Source organism: Dermatophagoides farinae, chromosome 4 (assembly GCF_024713945.1).
Source record: "Dermatophagoides farinae isolate YC_2012a chromosome 4, ASM2471394v1, whole genome shotgun sequence".
Taxonomy (NCBI): domain Eukaryota; kingdom Metazoa; phylum Arthropoda; class Arachnida; order Sarcoptiformes; family Pyroglyphidae; genus Dermatophagoides; species Dermatophagoides farinae.
Window position 1 is genome coordinate 2057187 of NC_134680.1, and position 15223 is coordinate 2072409.

The 15223-nt window shown below is 29.3% G+C and overlaps 2 protein-coding genes across 2 annotated transcripts; both read left to right on the top strand.

The window, feature by feature from the left end:
- Nucleotides 1-840: 840 nt before the first annotated feature.
- On the top strand, nucleotides 841-3319 carry LOC124500428 (DNA damage-regulated autophagy modulator protein 2). The gene is made up of 3 exons (XM_075730187.1): nucleotides 841-1241; nucleotides 1526-2401; nucleotides 2474-3319. Exons 2-3 carry the CDS (start codon nucleotides 2023-2025, stop codon nucleotides 3022-3024), a joined length of 930 nt encoding a protein of 309 aa, XP_075586302.1. The 5' UTR covers nucleotides 841-1241; nucleotides 1526-2022; the 3' UTR covers nucleotides 3025-3319.
- An 896-nt stretch (nucleotides 3320-4215) lies between these two features.
- On the top strand, nucleotides 4216-6105 carry LOC124500431 (putative phytanoyl-CoA dioxygenase). The gene is made up of 4 exons (XM_075730188.1): nucleotides 4216-4872; nucleotides 4940-5372; nucleotides 5450-5755; nucleotides 5859-6105. Exons 1-4 carry the CDS (start codon nucleotides 4595-4597, stop codon nucleotides 5922-5924), a joined length of 1083 nt encoding a protein of 360 aa, XP_075586303.1. The 5' UTR covers nucleotides 4216-4594; the 3' UTR covers nucleotides 5925-6105.
- Nucleotides 6106-15223: the final 9118 nt, after the last annotated feature.

Genomic DNA, 15223 nt, shown 5'->3' on the forward strand with positions numbered 1-15223 from the left:
TGAATTTGACTATTTTTTTGTTTGTTTGTTTGCTGGAACTGTCTCTGAAAATAATTATTTGTCATAGACATGTGAAAATTGAAAAAAAGGAAATTGAAAACTTGTGATTGAATGAATGAATTAATGTAAATTGTTTCTTATTATTACAACTAATAGAAAAAAAACTTGAAATGTAAATGTTTATCAAGGTTACCAAAATGCGAAGGGATAGAGAAAAGGAAAAAGTGAGAAAGAGAAAAAAAATGACATCTAAACACAGGTATATGTGTTTATGTGTGTGTGTGTGTGTGTGTGTGTGTGTGTGTGTAAAGATTTGTCAGCAACCATTTTGTGACGATCGAATCGGATATGATTCAATCGAATGTACCCAACATCATAGTCAAACCTATTCATTTATTTAGATTCTAGATTTTTTTCTCATTTCATTTAAATTTTTCACATACATTGTAAATAAATCATGTTACTTAAACAAAAAAAAAAGAAATCGATTAAAATGAATCCACTGATTTTGACAACATCTTCAATGAATCTCGATCAACTCAAGATCAAATCATAAAAACTTGATACAACCAAAATATATTGTGAAAGATGCTGATGATGATAAGAATGTAATGTGATTACGTTCATTTTTGATCACATGATCATGAAATTTGCTTTCAATTCTACCATTCGAAGACGATGAAGACATTATCATTGTGATTATTTAAAGAAATGATAATCATTTTGATTAATTCAAAATTGAAATCAAATTTTTCCAAATTTAAATCATTTTGTCTGGCGATTATTTTTTTTTTTTTTTGTTCAATAATGCACAAAGCATCATCATCATCATCATCATCATCATCATTCATATATTTTGCAGCCTGTTTGATATATGTGATAATATTATTTTCTTTCATTAGACAATTTGTCATATATTGATTTTCATTTACATCAAAAACAATTACAGCTGTACAATTTTTATTTTTCCACTTGTTGCTTGTGTGTGTGTGGGTATGTTTGTATTCAGCCAAAATTCACAATCATCACCATCATCGCTTATAATGTACGTTATGTGTATTTTGTATATGTTTGTGTGTTTGTATGATCATCATATGTCCATGAGAGAAAGGAAATGATTATCTATGCCGTAAACAGAAATTAAATGAATGCAAAAAATATTTATTGCAAATAAAAAAAAAAAACATTGACAAAGACGAAAAAATGAATATACAACAACAACAACAACAACAAAAACAAATGTAAGCAATTTTTTCCGTTGTTATTGTTGTCATTTGTAAATTTTGAAATAAGAAAAAAAAAGAAAAGAAAATATTTTGTTTGCATTTGATTCTCTCATTCAACTTGAATTTTTTTTTTTTTACTTGGATTCATTTGGACCCAAAAAAGTAATGTTTTTCTGAAGTTTTTTTTTTTTGTTAAAAAAACTGGGTAATCGTCGAATTATATATTGATAAATCACTAATTTCAACAATAACTAATCATCATTTTTTTTGTCTACTTTTTTTTCATTTCATGTCTTCAGAATCAAATTATCATCATCAATGAAAGACAAAAAAACCGATTGATTGATTTTTTTTTTTTTGTACATCATCACTAAGTTTGACACACATATCACGCACAATCGATTTTGTTTGTTTGTGTTAGATTTATTTATTTGGATGTGTATGTGTAAGATTAATAAAGAAAAAAAAATTGGTGCGAAAATATCGATATCAATCAATCAACTGATCGATCAATCGATATGTTTAAAAAAGGCATGAAAATTAAAACTTGAATGGCTTTCACTTCTTCATCATCGTGTTTGAAATTGTATATGTGTTCAAATATATAGAAGATAGAAATTGATATCATCATTTATTGATCCATTCGATTGATTTGTTCCATCGACAATAATCATCATCGTTCACACATTGTAAAAAGACAAACTTAACATCTAAGTATTTGTCGATTAAAATTTTATTCAACGTTTCTATTAAAATCAATCAACAAGTGGTCAAAAAACAAAACAAAACAAAAAGAATGGACATTGAAAAAAACCTTAATAATAATTTAATAATCGCCAATAATAATGTCATCAATGTTGATGAAGAAAAACCTCAAATTAATAATGATGAAAGTGACCAGAAGACAATTCAATCGATTGGACAAGAACAACAACAACAACAACAAAAACAACATCTAAAACGACATCGACAATTCTATGCATGGATTAAACGGCATTTATGGATTTTTCCATTAATTCTTAGCACATTATTGATTATACTCTGTATTATACCGTATATTATGTCAATCCATTATGGTAATGTTGATCCATTATTACCATATGTAAGTGATACTGGTGGTTTATCACCGGGTTCAATGGTATTCTCACAAATTATCGATTTTATTGCCATTTTAAGTAAGTGTTAATTAATAATTTCTGGTTATGATTGTGTCATTAAAAAAAAAATTTCTTTTTCATTTAAATTAGTATTCATTACATGCTGGATACGTTATAAACAGATAAAATTCTATTTGAATAATAATTTTATTGGAAAAAATCTTGATTACCTCAATCGTTTACATCGTATGAATAGACATTCATTTTGGTTGATGATCATTTCTGGAATAGGTGCTATTGGTGTGGGAAATATTCGTACGACTGAATTTTATCCATTACATGTCGTCAATGCTTTAACAGTTTTTATAAGTGCATGTATTTATGCATGTTATAGTACACATTTAGCCCGAATATTGTATCGAGAATATGGTATTGAATCACAACCAATTACAATGATGTTTTGTGCAATTATAACATCAATATCAATGGTAATGGTTTTAATATTTGAAAGTATAAATCGTTACCAGGTTGGTAATGAAAAATTTGAAAATAATAATCAATTTCGTATGCATTGGCCACAAACGGATAAAGAATCCTATTATGTACATGTAACTGCCACAACATTTGAATGGATTATGATATTTACATTCGCCATATTCATTCTATGTCTTTGTCGTCGTTTTCGAATGATTGGCTCATAATTGATTGATTGATCATCTTTCGACTAGTTGAATATTTTTATATCATTTTTTTTATATAATTTTTTTTTAATTTTTTATGATTCGAAATTTTCCAACTACTAACAGAAAGGCAACCGTGATGTTTTTTCATTGCCTTGTGACTGAATAATTTACCATATCTATTCTTGTTCTTGTACTTTAGACAAACACCCTTATATACATGATCGACATATATTGATGATAAATAATGTAATTGATCATTGAAAAAATATTTTTAAAAAAGTAAATAAAATAGAAATTAAAAAATTGTCGAAAACATTTTCGATTATCATCATCATCATCATCATCATTATAATGGATCGATTGTTCATATATGAACAACAAAAAAATTGAAAATTTATCAAGAAAAAAAGAAATTACAAAAACGATGAACCATGTGATTATATAAATATATACGTCAATAACAATATCTAGTGATAACAAATAATGGGTTCTTAAAAAATGATTGTTTTATGTATTTTCTGTTTATTTCCTGTTTTTTTTTTGTTTCGACTATAAAATCTGGCAAAAAAATGAAATGAAATTTTTATCATTAAAAAACAACAACAAAATTTCCACCGAAAACATACACACACATATATATATATATATATATATATATATATATATAGAGAGAGAGAGAGAGAGAGAGAGAGAGAGAGAGAGAGAGAGAGAGAGAGAGAGAGAGAGAGAGAGAGAGAGAGAGAGAGAGAGAGAGAGAGAGAGAGAGAGAGAGAGAGAGAGAGAGAGAGAGAGAGAGAGAGAGAGAGAGAGAGAGAGATCATAAACCTCGAAATCGAATAGGAACAACGACCATTAATGAATTATTGGACAAAATTTTCATTAAGTATGAAAAAACGGCATTTTAAACGAACAAAAAAAAACAACGTAAAAGTCAGCCATCAATGAATAAAGTAAAGAATAATATAAAATGAATATTTTCATCGCATGTTCGATGCCGTAAAAATTATCAATTTTCGACTTTGACATAAAAAAAACAAATTGTTCAATTGTAATCTGTAAGCCATCTCCAATTGGCTACCATCATCAATCAGTGAACGAAACCAAAGTGTGCTAAATGGCTGCTGCCGTTGATAATCATCATAATGATTGTCTATCAATCCCATGATAAATCGGATGAGTTGGAAAAAAAATCTGTGTGCACTTTGTGCCAAGAAACACATCTGGCTTCAAAGTTGAAAAATCCTCAATCACTTACATCATCATAACTTGGCAATCCATATTTGATTGAATGAATCTGTGAATTGAGTTTTGTAACATATGTACCCTATGTGTTTTAGCAATAGAAAAAAAAATTGTAAACACTCAAAATAAAAACAACAACAAAAACAAATCAAAAAACTCGAGTTTCTTTCGCACTCAAAACTGTTCAATCGCTACAAATATTCATCATTTTTGAAATGATCAATGATCATTAATCATTGTTTCATGGACTCGTTGGATGATTTATTCTCTACGTATGTAACGTCGCCACACTATATTTGTTTATTTGATTTCATTATTAAAAAAGAAAAAACTTGAAAAAACAATAATGCTTATGAATCGTTTACCTTTGACGTTTTTTGGTTTTCGTTCAATTCAACAACAATGTCCACCAACATTGTTGAAAATGACAATGATACAATCATTGAATCAACGAAAATTTCTATCCACAGCAAAATCAATGGCTAATAGTAATGAAAAATATCGTTTTTCATTTACAAACGGTGCGAATGGAAAAATAACCAATGAACAACGTGATTTTTATGAAGAAAATGGTTATATTCTCGTCAAAAAATTGTTAACCGATCAAGATATCGATCGTTATTGGTAAGTTTTTTTGACAATTTTTTTGGGTTTCAAAACACAACATATTCATTTTTATATTTGAAAAAAGGCAACGATTTCAAGATCTAGCCACTGGTAAAGTTCAACCGAATCCATTATTATTATTGCAACGAGAATTAGCAACGGCTAAACAAGCCATACATGAAAGAAGTCTTTATAAAGTGCAAGAACTTTATGCTGATGATGTCCTATTCGAATATTGTTGTCATCCATCAGTATTGGATATTGTTGAAGCATTTGTTGGTAGTCCAAATATTCTAGCCATTCATTCAATGTTAATCAATAAACCACCAGATTTGGGTACAAAATCTTCTCGACATCCATTACACCAGGATCTACATTATTTTCCAATGCGACCAGCCGATCGTATTGTAGGTACATGGACAGCAATGGAAAAAATTACGAAAGAAAATGGATGCCTTTCGGCTGTTCCTGGATCACATAAAGGTGAACACTTGGAACATGATTATCCCGAATGGGAGGTAAGTTTCAAAAGCCATAGCAGCAAAGAAAAAAATTATTAAAATCTTATTTTGGATATATTCTCATATATTAACAGGGTGGTGTTAATAAATTATATTATGGAATTAAAGACATGTCAAATGTGGTCGATAATCGTGTACATATCGAAATGGAACGTGGTGATTGTCTATTCTTTCATCCATTACTTATTCATGGTTCTGGAATGAATCGTACGAATGGTTTTCGTAAAGCAATATCATGCCATTATGCATCATCAATCGATTGTCATTATATTGAAATCGAAGGCACTATACAGGAAAAATTGGCTAAAGAAATCGTTGATGTTTATCATAAACGTGCACGTACAATCATAGGCGGAGATTCAGATACAATTACCTATAAAGTAAGTGGATTTTGTGTTCATCAATTGAATAATTTCAAGTGAAAACATTCATTCACAAGACTTAATGAGAAATAATGAAAAATTTTTCGAAAAATTTTCACAGGATTTATGGCGTATGCGTTCACGATTAGTACGTGGAGAGGATAAAATTGGTGCAACAATTTTTTAGAAACCTCTCATCCTTCAGAAAAAAATTCCATGTCACTGGTCAAGTAGAATTTAAAATTTTTTCTCATTTCATTTTCTACTAATCCAAAGAATCAGTTTCAATGCAAATGAATGTATGACTGAAATAATAACTGAAGCTAATAACAGCAAATCACGCAATAAAATAAGTTGGTTTATTTTTAGACGTTTTTTTTGTCTATGGTGGTAACGAAAGGGTTAAACACTAGATACACATGAATTATCTCACTAATAACAATAACAAAAAACTTTTTTTCGCTCGTGTAAATGATGATGACAACATCGATGGGTCATTCCGAGATGGAGATGAAATTGTTCTTTTGGAACATTAAATTCAGTACAAACTGGAAATATAAAGTTGTGTAAAGTTTTAGAAGTTAATTTGATCATCATCATAAAATGGCTGGCGGAATTTTTTTTTTTTTTTTTTTTTTTTTTTGGTGCCACGAATTCTTGTCACGAAATATTTTTTTTTGTCGTTCAATTCTTTTGATCAATATTATTGTGTTTGGCTGTTTGTCAGTTTGAATTCATAACAAACAAAAAAAATCAAGATCAAAGATGTGCATTTATGCCATCTATATATCTAGCCGATAAATGGATATAGCGTTTATTGCATTTTTTTTTAGTCCCAAATGATTTCAGATGATTTTCCTATTGAAAAGTTTTTTCATAAATTTTTCAAGTTCATTGGAAACAAACAACAGGAAAAAATAGTTTTTTTTTCTCATGGCAAAAAAATCATCACCAACATTGACAATCGTTCACATCCGGTGAAATGTTCAATTATTATAATGGCCGAAAACAAAACAAAACAAAAAAAAATATTGAATGGCTAATCACGTATATTATTGTGTTTCAAGTATGAAAGACTGATTTTCGAAAAAAAAAAATTTTTTGGAACATGTGGCTGTTTGTCGATTATCTTTATCTGATCTATATATATATATATATGAAATCATCATCATTTTTATGTGATTTTTTTTCACCCCATCGTTAATTCATTGAATTTGTTCAAATGTCGGAAAACAAACCGATTTTTTTGAACCGGGAAAATCATATAGTGTTTATATCAGGTTTTTTTTCCACTGAAAACATTTTATTCTTTGTTGTTGTTGTTGTTGTCATCAACGACAATTTCAATGTGTGTGTGTGTGCGGATTATCAGGTTTCAACAAAAAGTTGTGAAACAATGATAAATAAAAAAAAAATATTTACTCTAAATAGAAACAGACATACTTCTTTCGGAATTGATAAGATTGATGAACCTTGATACATCCTGTTGATATTGAACATTAATATTGATGATGATGATGATAATTATTATCGATTATGCAAAACAAAAATAAGACAGGGCTTATTTACTTTTTTTTTTTGACGGAAAAACACGATGGTAGGATGTATTTTAATGATAATAAAAGGAAAAAAATTGAACGACAAACAAGAGATGAAAACAAACATATTTCAGCAAAATTAAACAACAAAAATGATGAGATCAAGATAAAATGCAAATTTTTCTCATCATTATTTTATCGATAAATGTCAAAAAAAAAATTTGTATCGAAAATTAAAACAAAATAAAAGTCACACTCACACGTTTTGGAACATACAGTAACGCCTCGCTTCTATTGCATTTATAAGTATTTTTTGTATTATGGATAAATCATGGTGATCATTTTCTTTTTCGAGAAATGATAAATGAATCGATCCATAAATTACATTTATTTTGTTTGATTATTTTTTTTCATGTTATTTACAATGGTGGTTAACTCTCGTGTATTATCATTTGAATCATCGAAAAATGATTATGATGATGATGGTTATGGTTTGTCAATACGATATCAAAGATAAGTTTATTATTCATAATGATGGATCTTGATCCAAATAAATGACACAAACGAACAACGAAAAAAAAAATTACGAATTTAGCCAATCAACACAATAATAATCTACATTATAATTATGGTTTTAAACAAATAAATACTATACGATCGATTATCGACGTATATATTTATTGATGACATGAATTGTTAGAGAAAACGATAGACGATGTCTCATGTTTGAACTATGTCTTCTAACATCTTTGATTGAACCCTAATCATTTTAGATTGAACATGCTTATAAAAGCAGATGTACATAGTGACACATACACTCTCATTCGTTACACACATCTCTGGCTACACATTATTATTATTATTATGATATTTACATTGTTTCTTTTATCCACATCCATCTTTTCTTGTTCTGTTTAATAAACTAAAATCTCAAACAGGTTATGGGTCCACATGCTTAACGCTGTGATATATCCAGATTTATTTTATTTTTGTGATATCAATTTTTTGAATTTCATCAATTTTTAAAATCTGCGATATATGAAAAATGGATTTGTGCTTAAGAAAGAAAGCCAAACGTTTTGCTCAATCATCATCATCCCGCATCACCAATACTTCATCAATGAAGAATCAATCTAATGGTACATCGATGGTGTTTGCGAAGAAGACAAAAGTCTTAAGCCCGAAAAGGCGTTTTCAACATGTTGATAAATCGATTCGATTGATGAACAACAACGGTACGATGATGAAAAGAAACTAAAAGAGAAAAGTTTCTCTGATTGCAGCAGTGTCAACGATTGAGTCAGCTGATCTGTCAACACCACCAACGCCAAAATTTTATGCTGGATATGGTACAAGTAATCACATGGTGAACGACCAAAATCTATTGATTAATCAGCGTCGTACTGAACAATCAATTCAATCAATGAATGGATCTGTTCGAAATACCATCATCGGCGATCTTCCTTGTGAAGTTTTCAATGGCAAACAGTGGATCAAAAGTGTAATTAGCGATGTATTGTTCATCCCAGATCAACCATTTAATGTCATTTCAATCGGTCAACTTTGCCGCGAGAAGGGTTTTAATGGCGAAACTGATAGTGAAGGCATGATCCTTTACCGCCATGATCAACCAATGATGATAGCCGATTGGAGCGATCAATATGTCAACATGTTTGAGCTTCGTTTACGTGTCGAGCAAAATACAGCGCCACAAACTATTGCTTCTAATCAAAACGAATACGTTTCAAAACAAATGTGTGCTGCTGAATCATCACCAGATACCATCACCTCAACTATTGAATCAGAGGTTGATGAAGTTGGCCGCAATATCGTCGATGAATCTATTATTTCTTGTTTACCTGGTATTTCCAGAAGGGTTGCTGATGATCAACAGCTTCCAAACCGACATATTGGCATCTATGAATCAAATTTTAACGGTGATACGACACAATTTCCATCCGAAAAGATGATGAACATCGGCGTAAACAACAAAATTCCCTTCTTTGGTTTTAAACGAATCGTGAACGAACATTATGTTCTTACCGGCAACAATGATATTTTATCCTGGACAAGTGTTTCCAGAGAAGCCGAGATTTTATTGAAAAGTTTTGGATCATTTCCTATTGATGTTTTTAAATCATCGTTTTCAAATCGTGGTATTTTTAATGAAATCGGCCATATTATCGATCCGCCACGTAATTTTTATGATTTCAATTATCATTATATCAACATGCAGCATATTGCTCATAGTGTCATGGCTTACCATCAGTCTGGTTCGAAACGAACTGAATCTGATGATGTTTATCGAATCAACGATTTGCCTCTATTGATTAAATCGGATGAAATTTTGTACAATTGTCAGATGAAGATGTACCGTATTGGCTATGATATTCCCGATCTCAAATATAAATTTTCTCGTATTGTTACCAAAATTGAATCGGATGACAATTTTCTTTTGAATTATCAGCCTATTTTCAAATGTTTAATTCCTGACAAATATCCCGATTTGAATCGTTTATCAATTTTTAACAAAAGTGAATCGAATTTTCATTTCGTCAATCATCAGATGTTTTCCCATTCTTTTCCTGATGAATTTTCTGGATTTAATTATTCACTTTGGCATCATCTGATTCGAAGCTCTTTTATTACATTATTTATGAATATCATTTATACCCCCAAAATACCTCAAAATTTGATTTTCATTTCTTATTTCTGATTATTAAATGGTACGGGGATTTGACACAATCATGATCACGTTGTTAAATCTATGATCGATCATACAATGATATGGTTATGCTCTTTATTGTTTGAGCAAACGTCTTAATACACCAACAGGAACCATATCGTAAGTTTTTACCTGAAACAATTTCTTGTCTCGTTAAGATGATTATGGACGATGATTTTATGGATCCAAATAAATGACACATACGATTTTGAACGTATCAAAAATATCTCCGTAGTCGATACCGACTATGATGTTTCATCTACCCGGACAGACCATCATCTGTGATATTTGCCAAGGATGCTGTTTTGTGTCACAATAATGAATTGCCATTGCAATCTACGAAAAATTGCGAGCCAACCATTATTATCAAAATTCATGGTATAACAATCAACAATCATATGATCATTTCAAATTATTATTTTTCTATCAATTTTGGACGACGAATTTATTTAACAAATTTCCATATTTTCACATTTATTGAATATTCCACGAACAATCGTGATGAAAACATTGTTAAATCAGTGAAAATCAAGTTTCTAATGATCGGATATTTTATCGAAAATTATTTATGTTATCGTTATTATCGACGCATTGAGCTATCCGATCCTATCACTATTTATGAAAAATCTCATGAAATGATCGTATTTAAAGATTTTTACAGCTATCAATCCATCGTTTTAAGGTAAATATGATCAATACAACGTAAAGATTATCACCATCGATTCCGGTGGAAACGTTTTGAATTTTCTCGACACAAATTGTGGTGGAAGCAGCATATCTTTAATTTTCGAAAAGTTTTCTGGTACTGGCAATTTGATCATTGCTCAAATTATTTATGAACAGTCTTATAGACGTTTACCAGCAGCTGCTAAGTTTTTCCGTAGACAAAACGACATATTTTTAGCATCATTTGAAAGAAGTCTACTGACCACCGATCATGTATTGTCAAATTATTCACCATTACTATTCGACATAGCTGGTAAAATCGCAAAACCAAGATTGGTTGACCCACCACCAAATGAAATTATTGTATCACGTAAACGGGTTGACTTGAAGATTCGATTGTATCGAACCATACGATTTGATGATTTGATCATATCTCAAATATTTATTTGATCCTTTAGACGAAACCTTTTATTGGTTGAATTTAACCTACGAAGTAGATTTACGTTTGTATTTAGTTTCATTTGATCATATCGTATCTGTCCTACAAACAATGAACAAACCAAAATGGTACAATTTTATCTCTTATTTGGACGTATTGATCAATTTCTACAAATCTACTTCGATTGGACGAAACCGATTACAAAATAACTTGGATTTTGAAAATATCCGTATTAAGTTATATTTATTGTTCATCAAGCGATTGATATTCGCACGCATCGTTTTACTCGCTCATTTTCTGCTCAACACATTGGTCAATATCAAAACGGTAAAACGATTATATCGATATTTTGATTGGATTTCAATCGAACTTCTGGATTTATTATCGATGGATTACTTGGTATCATTGAAGCCCATTTCCATGGCATTTAAATTATTGGTCCTTTCATTTGTGGACATATTCATTCATCATATCCATCGTTACAACATTCAATTTGTTTTTGATCACATTTTTATTTCCAGGAGCTGCATGACCATTCGTCAATCGGGTGGAAGTGTTAGAGAAAACGATAGACGATGTCTCATGTTTGAACTATGTCTTCTAACATCTTTGATTGAACCCTAATCATTTTAGATTGAACATGCTTATAAAAGCAGATGTACATAGTGACACATACACTCTCATTCGTTACACACATCTCTGGCTACACATTATTATTATTATTATGATATTTACATTGTTTCTTTTATCCACATCCATCTTTTCTTGTTCTGTTTAATAAACTAAAATCTCAAACATGAATATGATATGATTTTTTTTCCATCTGGTTGAATATAACTACACAAAATAAAAATAAAAATTAAATAGGAATCATTCAGATTGATATATTTTTTTTGCTCTTAGTTCATATTTGAAAAAAAAACAAAATCAAATTAACTAAATTGGTGTTTACATTGCGAACAAAATGAATGAATGAATGAATGAAATGGTGGAAAAAAACGAAAGAATGATATGAGATTAGATTATCACTTCGATGAACAATGAATGTAAATGTTTGCGATTAAATAAAAAAAACAAAAAAAAACGAAAGAAAAATCTGATAAACGAAACGACAGGACAAAAAGAAAAAATATAGACAGAACAATTTGGTTAATGGATCAAGAATAAATGTGGAATCCAAATGATAGAATGGCAAAAAAAAACGAGAAACGAAAAAAGATGAGATAAGATTTTCAAAGAAATGTATGTAGTTTTTGCGTAAAAAAAAAGAAAATTTACATTTCAAATTTTTTTTTTGTCAAATTTTCTAGCCAAATTCACCTGTACTGTTATAATAGCAGAATTCTTAAAAAAAAAAAAATTTTTTATCAGAAAAAGAAATTCATATCCAACATTACAGACAGGCATAATCAATTTTTTCTCGAAAAAAAAATCTAGATTCTATACACTAAGAACGCTGATAAAACACTTTTTTTATGGAATCAGTTCATTCAGTGAAAAAATTCAATGAAATGTGAAAAATCCAAAAAAAAAAAAAAAAAAAATGACAAAATAGATTCGCTCATTGGAATCGTTCTCTGAGTGTATATATTTTATGGATGTCATTTCAAGGCCCGGCAAGGATAACAAATGAAATGTGTTTTTTTTTCTTGACCAAACAAAACACATTTACACAACGAAAAAAGAATCCTATCACAATAATAGTATATATACTCTAGTTAGTAGTGTATTCAGTAAGTTAGTCCAAAAGTCAGTTATAAACAGGAAAAAAAAGTCACGTGCCCAACAAATGCCAAAATTTTTATCGTATTTCCACCATAATAGTATGAATAAAATTTAGTTTGATTAATTAATTAATTATCTCCAATGAACATACACATGCACACAGGACAGAGACACGCCGTATATGTTTAATTAGATTTTTTTCATTCTATTTGTACCATTCATTCAAAACACACACACACAGTATGAGAGAAAGAAAAACGACAAAATCAAAAAAAAAAATCCAAAATTCATTCTATAGTGAATCATTCAATGATGATCATCATCATCGTTTGAAAAAAATGGATAAAAAAAAACGAGAATTAGATTCATTCAATATTCATAATATTTAAATATGATTTCCATTCATAAGAAACGAATGAAACATTTATGAAGACAACATACAACAAACAAGAATCAAATAATAAATATTTCTGGGTGAATGGCCAATGATCATGATGATGATCATCAGATAATAATATTGGTAAATTGAACCAAAATAAAATCACACATTTTCATATATTAACCACACGACAACAACAACAACAATAACAACAAAATTTGTATCACATATCGGATATTATATAATATATAATGTTATGTATTTCGATATACATGTATATATATGGATAACAAGAGATTTGACAACCAACGGGACAATCATTAATCACCAAAAATATCAACATGAAATGAAACAGAATGAAATGATTCATAACAAGAATGAATAGAAATAAAAAAACAAACAAACAAACAAACATACAACAATAACAACTATAGTGGCACAGCAATCTTATTTTGGGATTTATAGTTTAAAAAAAAAACAAAAATTTCAATTTTAAAAATAGACAAAAAAAAGAAATTAACTGGATTCAGAGAAAATAGAAAAAAAATTAAACAAAATATCCATTGCCATTATTCTTTATACGCTCAAATTTCATCAACTTTATCATTTATTAAAACAGAGAAATTCTGATTGCCAAAAAAAAACAATAACAACAACAACAACATTGAAAACATCGACATTAACATATTCTTTCACAACAACGACAACAACAATGACGAACCATAATAATCGTTTAATTTTATTGATGATAATTAAAAATTATGACATGTAAAATGTGTTTTACTATGTGTATTCAACATTGAATTCACAATAATAAAATGGCAAAGTTTTCATCAACAACATTTCTGATTCAGGAATATTAGGGAAAAACGAAAAGAAAGAAAGAAAGAAAAAAAAAACAGTAGTAGTAAAATGTGTTCGATAAACATTTAAGTTTCAAATAATAATAAATTTTCGCATCTAAAAACTTGTATCCGAATATCATACAAATTTACTTTCATCGATGTAAATAATCTGAAAAAAATAAAACAATTCTCAAGAATGGAATCATCATTAAATTTATCGTTGATTTTCGAATGTGTATATGTTATACAACCATTATTATCACGATGACAACGAAAATTTCATACAAAAAATAAAAGTTGAAATATTTTTGTTGCTATAATGGTAGCAATGATGACAATAAATCTCATCATCATCACCATGTGTTTGTGTGTGTGTGTGTGTATCGTTTTTAAAAAGTTTTTCTTCTTGTTGTTCGGAAGAATTCGGGAGAAAAATTTTTGTCTTAATCTTATTCACAATTATTCTTTTCTCTACTGGCTCATTGTCAAAGTTGTGATTGTGAAAATTGTAGCCAATAATAACATTATAATCATTGATGACGATTCCAGATTGACTGATATTTCCTCGTGTAATAGGCAAATGGATGGTGTGTGTGTGTGTGTGGGAATGAATTGATCTGGATCATCGTTTTCATTTCGTTCACACTTGTCACACTAAGATATTAAACACAAACTTTATTTAAATTATTCTATTTTTTGTTTTTATCGATCAAACTCGAATTCCGAAACCATAAGTGAAAATATCCTCTTTTTTTTGGAATACAGAAATGTAGCCATTCATATTCGGACAAATTATTATCACCAAAATCGAATCAATGATGATGATGACTTGAAAAAAAGTTTTATTCAAACAAATATCACACACAAAAACAGACACAATACATGAATCAGAACAGAGCATGATGTAAGCAAAGAATACCAATAACGAATTCGATAAATGATAATGTTAATTGGCCATATATAGATGCAATCAGTTAGAATGTATTTGACGATTGACTTTCTTATTCTTATTCTTCTTTGGATAATGAAATAAAATTTATCGAAAATTCCGGTTACGAGCACAATCGACAACAATTATAATTGAATGCCAATTTTTATAGCAATTGAGTGATTGTGTGGGAGTAACAGGAGAATGAAAACGAAAATTGCTAAAACTTTTAGACCGTTAT

Coding starts and splice junctions, on each gene's coding strand:
- LOC124500431 (XM_075730188.1), top strand. CDS start 4,595: ATGCTTATGAATCGTTTACCTTTGACGTTTTTTGGTTTTCGTTCAATT. Junction 5,373..5,449: donor ATGATTATCCCGAATGGGAG/GTAAGTTTCAAA, acceptor ATATATTAACAG/GGTGGTGTTAATAAATTATA. Junction 5,756..5,858: donor CAGATACAATTACCTATAAA/GTAAGTGGATTT, acceptor AAATTTTCACAG/GATTTATGGCGTATGCGTTC.
- LOC124500428 (XM_075730187.1), top strand. CDS start 2,023: ATGGACATTGAAAAAAACCTTAATAATAATTTAATAATCGCCAATAAT. Junction 2,402..2,473: donor CGATTTTATTGCCATTTTAA/GTAAGTGTTAAT, acceptor CATTTAAATTAG/TATTCATTACATGCTGGATA.